Source organism: Oppia nitens, unplaced genomic scaffold, assembly GCF_028296485.1.
Source record: "Oppia nitens isolate AA-2021 unplaced genomic scaffold, nextdenovo-longstitch-racon4-pilon3 scaffold1_pilon_pilon_pilon, whole genome shotgun sequence".
In the NCBI taxonomy this organism is placed as follows: Eukaryota; Metazoa; Arthropoda; class Arachnida; order Sarcoptiformes; family Oppiidae; genus Oppia; species Oppia nitens.
The window spans coordinates 3,040,979-3,050,414 of record NW_026533199.1 but is presented as its reverse complement, the minus strand read 5'-3'; the positions used below and the strand labels follow the sequence as shown (position 1 = coordinate 3,050,414).

At 25.2% G+C, this 9,436-nt stretch overlaps 1 protein-coding gene across 2 annotated transcripts; it reads left to right on the top strand.

Annotated features, from left to right (window-relative positions):
* Window positions 1-6,539: 6,539 nt before the first annotated feature.
* LOC128952013 (serine/threonine-protein kinase pakG-like) lies at window positions 6,540-8,827 on the top strand. 2 transcript variants are annotated; one of them, XM_054297335.1, is made up of 2 exons: window positions 6,540-6,602; window positions 6,691-8,827. In XM_054297335.1, exon 2 carries the CDS (start codon window positions 6,725-6,727, stop codon window positions 8,720-8,722), a length of 1,998 nt encoding a protein of 665 aa, XP_054153310.1. In that variant the 5' UTR covers window positions 6,540-6,602; window positions 6,691-6,724; the 3' UTR covers window positions 8,723-8,827. The 2 variants fall into 2 exon arrangements, with proteins under 2 accessions (XP_054153310.1, XP_054153311.1); XM_054297336.1 differs by having other exon boundaries at window positions 6,555-6,598.
* Window positions 8,828-9,436: the final 609 nt, after the last annotated feature.

Sequence of the window (9,436 nt, the reverse complement as noted above, 5' to 3'; positions counted from 1 at the left end):
AGAGAGAGAGAGAGAGAGAGAGAGAGAGAGAGAGAGAGAGAGAGAGAGAGAGAATATCTACCCTTTTATATGTTTGATGAGATGCAACAAACTTAACTCAAACTTAGTGTTGTTTAGTGCAAAGTTATGCCATGAGTTGCAAAAAAGGCTTTCAATATATTCCCCAAACGGTTCAATCAATTTTGGACATAACATCTCTCCTTAAAATTGTGTGAATATAGCATAACATTTGTTGGCTTCACTCTATGTATTGGTGCCGATAGAGGCATGTATTGAGTTATGGATTACAACTGCTGTTATGTAACAACTATAAGACTACATAAACATAACATCATTACTATTGCTATTTGACAGCAAATTGTATATAAAAAATATATATATTTGCAATTCGTTTGCAATTTTCAATAGCGATTCATGACTTTGATTTGAGACTAAATTTTATTTCATTGTATTGTAAGTGTTTGTGTAAAGTGAGGCCACTATCGACTAAATCTATGCAAAATTGTATTTACAAACATTTCAAATACACTTTTTTACTATCACTCACTCTCACACACACACACACACACACACACACACACACACATACATAGCAAACACATCAATCTTAATAAATATATATACTATTTATAGTGACAATTACTGTCGAGTCAAACCATTTTTGACACAAATATTTTTCGGTTTAAGTTTTCACTATTTTTTTGAAGACTTAAATGCATACAATTAGTTATGAGTTTTTGTTTCATAATTTTTTTAATAATTAATGATAAAAAATTATTTTTAACTAACATTGGCATTAAAAATACAAAAACAAAAAGATTTTATCTGAAAAATCACAAAAATAGTGACATCTTTATAAAGTAAGTCTCAACTCTCTATTGTTTTACTTAATTATTACGTAACCCAATGTTAGTGACATTTTGCACTACAATTGTTTCAATACTTTATATAAATATATACAGTGTATATTAAACACGTTTTTGACATAAAAGCTTGTAATAATTTCACTTAATTCATACATATTTAGATACAGTGACTAATTGTTATTTTTTAAATTTTAGTAATGATAAATTATTTAAAGTTTATGAAAATTTATGCTAATTTAACTTAATATACTGGTATTTTTTAAATTGTATTAAATTAAATTAACTATATTATTATTATGACAATTGTCTAAAAATATATTTATAGATATATGGAAAAATTATAAACTAAGTATTTAATTATTTAAAATAACATATAAATAAATTTTTGAAAATTTTGTTTCAGTAAATTATTGATATATTTAATGACAATAATAGTAAATTATTTACATTATTATATATTATTTTTAGATTATAATTATTATTATCAAGTAAATAAATATTATTTTAATAAATAATGTTTTGCAATGTATTTGTTATTATAAATGTAATATTTTATTTATTTTATTAAAATATGAAATAAAAAACCAGAGAGTTAGCTAATATTATAATTGTTATATAATAATCATTTGTATAATTTGATAATAAAAATTAATTTCTATGCTAATAGTAATAAATATCATTAAATACAGAGTTCAAAGCATACAATTAATAGCCATTTTTAGGATAATAAATATTTATCATTGATTTTTTAAAAGCCAATTTATAATTCATAATCGAAATAACCATAATTAAAAATATTTATATACTTTTATACAATGTAATATAAAGTTAATTTATATAATACTATTTATTGGTCATAATTTATTATTTATAAAAAAAAGTCATACAAACTGTTCATAATGTGCTCAACTGTGGCCCTCAAGACAGACCATCTAAACTAACGGCCAATATATCGACATTTTTTTGTTTTAATAACAGGTTTTACTTCGTTTATAATTTAGTGCCAAATTATAAGCAAATATCTGTAATGAAAGCATTTGCCAATATCTAAACACATATACATTACGTATAATTCATATTAAATTATAATTTTTATTCATTATCTAACATTATTTATATTTAAAGGTCTATTTTAAGATAATTATTAAGAAAAGGCGACAATAAATTAATTTAATATTTTTCATAACTTTTATTGTGCGTCAATTAAAACAGGTCTACAGTCTTCAACTGTTTACAACTACCTGTAATTTACTACTTATATATTGATATATTAGTTGTACTTTTAAATATTATATTTAATTTTTTTTATTTATACATTTAGTTGTTATGAAAGCACTTATCGATAAAAGTTATGCTTTGTTTTTATAAAATAAAGCTTAAATAATTATTATATATATATCAATATTAATATACTACAGTATTAAATGTGTATATATTAAATTAAAATTGTACATTGCTTATTGATTAGTCATAAAGTTTAGCTTTATACAGTATAATATTTATTTATTTACATTTGTTTGAAACAATTTATAACATAAAATTGTTTAAAGTAGCATAATATACTGTATATGACCCTCGTTGGACTCAATGATACCCTGACCACAAATAAACTAAATTTGTAGAAATTTTTTTTAAACAAATTTAAGATCCCGTCCACTAGTTTGTCTGGCAATGCTAGGCTTATATTAGTAACTGGTTTATATTGAAATTGTTATCTAAGATGCTTTTGCAACAACAAAAATAAACATTTACTATCCAGATTATATAATATATATGATATATAAATTATATATAATATTTAAAGTATAAATTAAATTGTTACGAAACTTCATTCAATACAATTAAATTTATGAAAAATGACTACTATTTAGATTAGATTATAGTTAAATAAATAAATTATAGTTTAAAACTTAGTTTTAATTAAATAAATATGTATAATCAAGGGCTCTCTATAACCTGACCGAGACATCAAACAAGTGTAGAAAATGCAAAATAGAAATAAAAAAATTGAGATAATAATTTATTTTATTAATAAAATGAGTAAATAAATTTTCTTATAAAATTCACATGATTTGGCAAAAATTACATTCATTTTAGTATAAATTAGATGATTATATGAACCAAAAAAAAACATTTGTAAATATATTGTGAATGAGAATCGGGTCTAAAAAATATAAATAAAAACGAAAATGAATGAAGAGATGGGAACTACTGGTCCGACATTTCTCACAATTATTCGCTGTTTAATTCATATAATAAATTCATATCTTTTTATTTAAATAATATAATAATAATATACCAATCTTTTGGTTTGTCATCTTTTTTTTGGTGAACTGTACACAAAATGCTACTGTAATTTTATGCATTGTTGATATGTTTATTTTATTTGTTTTTTATCACTATATATTATGCAATTTTTAACTAATTTTAATATATATCTATATTTTTTTCTAAAAAAATATATTTATTATGACTTAAGCTTTTTACGACTCAAAGAGTTCAAAATTAGTAATCAAAATTAATTTGAATAATATTGATAATATTTTTTTTGTAAACTGTATTTTTATATATTATGTTAATGTATATGATGTAGATATTATAGAGATGTAATGTAAATAAAAAATAAATAATTTTGATTAAATTAATTTATCATAATTATTTTTCTACATTATACTAAATTTAGATAATATATATTATTATATTACATTTATAATACATTTATATAAACTAAAATATATTATGATATAATTAACATAAAACCTTATGATTTATATTAGATTTACAAATATGTCATGTTTTTTGTCGGTTTAAACAATTTTTCAATTAATAAGTTTTTCGTTTTAATATATTTATCACAATTTTGTAAACACATTTAATTCGTTGTTTTATATTTAATGTGATCAACATATCTATGTTTTTCGGTGGATAAAGCATTTGATGTTTAATTAATATCTTAAAACACGATTTATTTATTTTTTTTAATTATACTAATTAAGAGTTTTTTATTTTTGTTTTTATTTAGCTAATGCTTTAAAATTAAAAATGCAAAATAAAATAATTATTTCATAAAATCAAAAATAATATTACTGTATTCAATAGGAAATTATAATAAGAAAAAATATTAAAACCTCAAACGTGTATAATGAATAACCTATGATATTTACAAATAATAATAATAATAATAATAATAATAATATAGATATAATCTTTAATTAATTTCTATTTTTTATCATTAATTAATAAATCATAATATATTTTTTGTTAGTTAAATTAGTTTAAAATAAAAATTATATAAAAACAATATTTATAATTTTCATAATTAATAAAAAATAAAATAAAATTTACTGCTGTTTTATTAGTAAATTTTGTTGAATGTATAACAATTTTGGTAACTATATTATACAATATATTCACATAATTATATTTCATATAAAAAAATTTCTAAAACGATATCAATTTTTATTATTTATTATATAGTATATAATTTACTTAAATTCATTTTACATGCAATTTGTAAAATTAAAATCTTTTTCTAAAACAACATAAATGTTATAATATTTCACAATAAAGTCAAATAAAAAAAATGTTGTTTTAATTGTTTTTTAAGTTCAAGAGACCGAAACTTTAATATTAGTATTTAAGGAGAAAAAATATTATAATCAAAATATAAAACGTTTTATAATTGTTTTGATAAATTCAATTGCAATTAAATTATACTGATTTTTAATTAAATTATGAACTTTCAAGTTTGCAAACCCAACAAAAAAATAATGCAATTCAGTTATCTATCATAAAGTGATTATTCAAATTAGTTGATGTATTTGGGACTTATGGTATGTGTGCGATGTTATGTAAGGCGCACCGGAATTATCTATTTTTATAAATATAAAGGGATGTATACTTCATATTATATAACATTACATAAAGTGGTACTTCAGTTCAATTGTAAAATTTCTTATATAAAACATATACAGTATATATATATATATAGTACAATATATACAGTATTTATATGTTATGTGTGTGTGTGTGTGTGTGTGTGTGTGTGTGTGTGTGTGTGTGTGTATGTATGTATTTATGTGTATGTATGTGTGTGTGTTTGTGTTTAATTTGATGTAACAATTTCTGCCTAAACCTGTTTCACTACTTCTCTCTCTCAATCGGTATATATGACAGCAAACGAAGAGTTAGTTTAGTTTAGTTTAAAATAGCAGACACTTTGATAATAGATGTCAGGAATCGGAAAAGTTTTTTTGCCGTTAAATGTTTTGAAGTTTTTTTTATGAGTCGACAAAAAAGTTTTTTGCTATTCATTTGACAATGAATTCAGTGCAACACTGGACGCAATCATTGACTCAAAGAAGATACACAAATGATTTGATTTAACAATTAAAACACTGTTTTTAACTATATTTTTAGTGCCACTCAAATGTTTTTCAAAATTATATTTTACAAGAATAATAAAACTATGGATTTTTAAATAGTTGTCAAAAATATATAATATACACAAATTGATATTTGCCATATATTTTTGTGTACTGCATACTATATTATTAATAATATTTTTATTTGTCTAAACATAATGTGATAATCATCAATGAAATCAGTGGTAACAACATTTCTTATGCTACTATATAAACAACATTTGCTATTATTGTTTGGTTTGACTGTTTGGAGATGACTTGAAAATATTTTTTATTTTGTCAAACATGTTGTTTGTGATGACCATTATATTTGATACAATCGATATAAGTGTGTAAATAAATATATATAAAAAATTATCTCTGAAAACTATTTTATATATTTTTTGGTATAAATACTATGGCATTGATTAAACTTTTGATTAGAGATCAACTCAACTCTCAAAGGTATTGTAAATCAATTTTTGGATTTTTATTTACTTTATTTGTATACTAGATATACATATACATATCTCTTCAATCAATTTAATTAATTTTAAAAGCATTAACTAACTTAATTAAGCTATTTTGTAGATCATTACATAAGTTTTAAACAACAAAAAAATATTAATGTACTTTAAAACTAAGCAAAAAATTTAAAAGTTAATATTGTAATTATCAACAAAAAAATATTAAGTAAAAATAATTTAATATTTAATAAATTAATTTATTCAAATTTTTTAGTTATAGATAAATTTATTTAAGACTTAAAAATATATTAAAAAATTAATTAAAACTATTAAAAGTTATAATAAACAAAACATGTTAATGACATTAAATACAGTATATATAATATATGACTAAAGCATCGATTCGTGTAAAAGTAATATAAATTGCAGTCAAACAATACATAACAAGATTCACTACAATTGACGACAAATATATTTATGATTTTCATTATATTATATAACAAAATTAATTCATAACAGTTAGAAACATATTTCTGGTTTTTATTGTTATATAATCAGTGAATGAATGAAAAAATAATATCTCTATTATTTAAATATTGTTTTGTGAATATAATAAAAACGCTTTTATCGCTATTTTGTTAAATATTTCGTCCGATAGTGAGTTGCTGTTGAATCTGTTTTTTAATAACAATGAATTAAAAACATTATTAAATGTTTTGCAAAAATGATTTATAAGAAGTTTTCGTGAGTTTTCCGAATAGCTTTACGTTAGACTACATATAAAGTTCATATATTTTATAGAAAATAGTCATATAGTAAATGCTTTTTTGTAAGCACTGGTAGTTTGTGAGTAAGTCTGTGAGTAAGTGAGTAAAAGATATATATGTTTTGTTTGAACAGTTGAATGATTTTTTGATTTTTGCTATTTTACTTGAAATGTTTGATTTGACACAGAACTGGATGTTTGCTTGGATGGCAAGTGATTGTCATGTTATGGCTATTATGGCAACCAATTCACTGTAACCCCAATGTTAGAGTCAATGGAGGAAATCGGTCGATAAAAAACTCCAAACAACTTAATCTCAATCACTTTGACCCCCAGCCTAACAAATACCATTCCCCGCGCACAGCAACCAACCGAACCAATAGTTCAACTAATTTTGATAATCTTAATCTCAATTATCTGCTCTCTGTTCTCCATGAAGATGAACGACAGGCTATATTCAACAATGTTGTTCATCAAAATCACAAGTCGGTCACCGGTGACACAAATTCACAGCAGACATACATTGCATCCAATTATAAAAAAGACAACTCAATCGATGACAACTATATTGAACTGACCAGTGATGACAAAAGAGACATTCAAGACGCCAATAAGTTGTCTCTGTTTTCATCATCGCTTAACGTGATTGATGTCGCGCCACAAGACACCCAACTGGCCCACAGTGTCCTTATAATACACAAACCAAAGCCAAATAAAACAATTAGACCGACAACTATTGCACCGCAGTTATTGAAACACCAACACATCCAATACTCTAACAAACAACAACAACAACAATACACGCAAACACCCAGTCCTATAATCTCTGCCATCACATCATCGGCATTGGGCTCATCTACGGATGGCTTTGCGACACCCGTCAGAAACAATCATAGACCACAGTTTCTCAGACCATTTCCCGGTAGAATCAAAAGTACTACAACTACTACCACCACTACTACCACTACAACAACTAATACACCGACAACAGTGGTTACAACAGATACAACTCCTGTTAAGACAACTCCTGTTAAGACAACTCCTGTTAAGACAACTCCTGTTAAGACAACTCCAGCTAAGACTACTGTAGTAAAAACAACTCCATCAAAGACAACCATCTTTGCGACCAATTTTGAGACCGAATATCAAACTATTAACTCTACATTAGAAACAACTGATGATAATGTGGAAGAATTTCCTGTTATTTTCAGTAATAATCACAATAAGGGTTCTCAGCCTTTATTTACGAGACAAAAGCTGACGAGTACTGAGTATGCGTTGATCTTCACGACACCCGAGTCTTTCACCGACAACGATAAGACCGCATTTACAGAAGTTCCGGCCATAACTAACCAACCCTACACTTTTCGTCCTCCATATGTGACCACTTATAATCCACAAAAGAGACCACCGATGAAAATAATGACAGTTAATGCCAACCGAATCAGACAACCAGATGAGATTTACTCGGAAGGCATTACTGTATTAGATCCGCCATTCCTTAGCAACCATCCTATGAAATTACCGCCAAATACAACAATAATTCATAAGAATCTGATTGTGCCGATGAAAGAGGGCCGACCAAAGCCCATGTATCCCACACCCGGTACTACACAGTATCCCATATATCCAATGGTAGCCGGAATTACCAATTGGCACACACAACCCACCACTCCATTCATAAACCCTATAGTGACCACTAGTTCACCACTTGATTTTACTCAACACTTTGCAAACACTGTTTCAGATATTAGTGAATCAGACTATACAGTGACCGCCCAATCGGTGAACAGACCCACTATAATCACAGGACATCCATTGATTAGTACACAGCCAACATCACCGCAGACATCATCACATTTGGTGACAGTGACATCGATAAGGCCGGTGACCGACACATCGATGTCCTCATCCAACACATACTTAGTCACCCAATCCGCTCAAACGCCGCGTCCGTCTACATCGACCACGGGATACGTAAATGCCATTTGGGCGCCTCCTATGCCTATAGCGGCCCGACCGGTACAGGCAGTGCAGGCACAGCCCGTGTCCACGACGAGTTGGTGGTCACCGATATCTAATGTCTTTTCATTGGATCCGACGAGTGGATCAATGTTTAGTTTTATGAATGTTATGAAAACAGTATTGTTTACTATATTAGTCTTTTTCCTGCCGCCCATCACATTGGCCGCAGCGCTCATACAGACAGCAGTGGGTTAGCAGTGGACTGTAGGTTAGGTTAAAGCAATTTTGAGCTCATTTTTATTTGCAATACCAGTTTTTAATATTGTAGTTAGCATTTGTTATATAATTAAATATATAATATAATAATAATAATGCCATTATTGGCAACTTTACTGCAAACATTTCACACGACTTGGAAACCCATTACTAGACTTAAAAACATTAAGTGATAATATAATTCAATGTTAATCCAATGTTTGCATTTTTTGTTAACTAATGCTAATTGTTATTTATTGAAGAGTGATATAAAATTATATATTATTTTATTATTATTTAAATATATATATATATTTTTATTTATATATAATTAATATATATACACAGTGTTGAATTAGTACAACAATAAAAGTTAATATTCAAGTTATTAATAATATATATTTAAATATATAATGAATTAATTAAATCATCAAAACATTTTGGGTATACCTTTAACTTAGTATAATCATTTTTAAATATCTTTTAATTGTTTCACTTATCTATTTTTTAATGTCCTTTTAATAATAATACTCATTGGTATAAAACAATTTGTTATATATTAGTTTTTGACATAAATTATTTAAAAATCATTAATTGCATTTAAATTATTCTAATTTAAAACCTATTTATTTATTTTTTAAGAGACATATAAATTTATAAATTAAATTTATTATCATTACTTATTATTATTATTTCTGTGATATATTTTATCTG

What these genes read in the sequence shown, in the direction of transcription:
- LOC128952013 (XM_054297335.1), top strand. Translation starts at nt 6,725, where the DNA reads ATGTTATGGCTATTATGGCAACCAATTCACTGTAACCCCAATGTTAGA.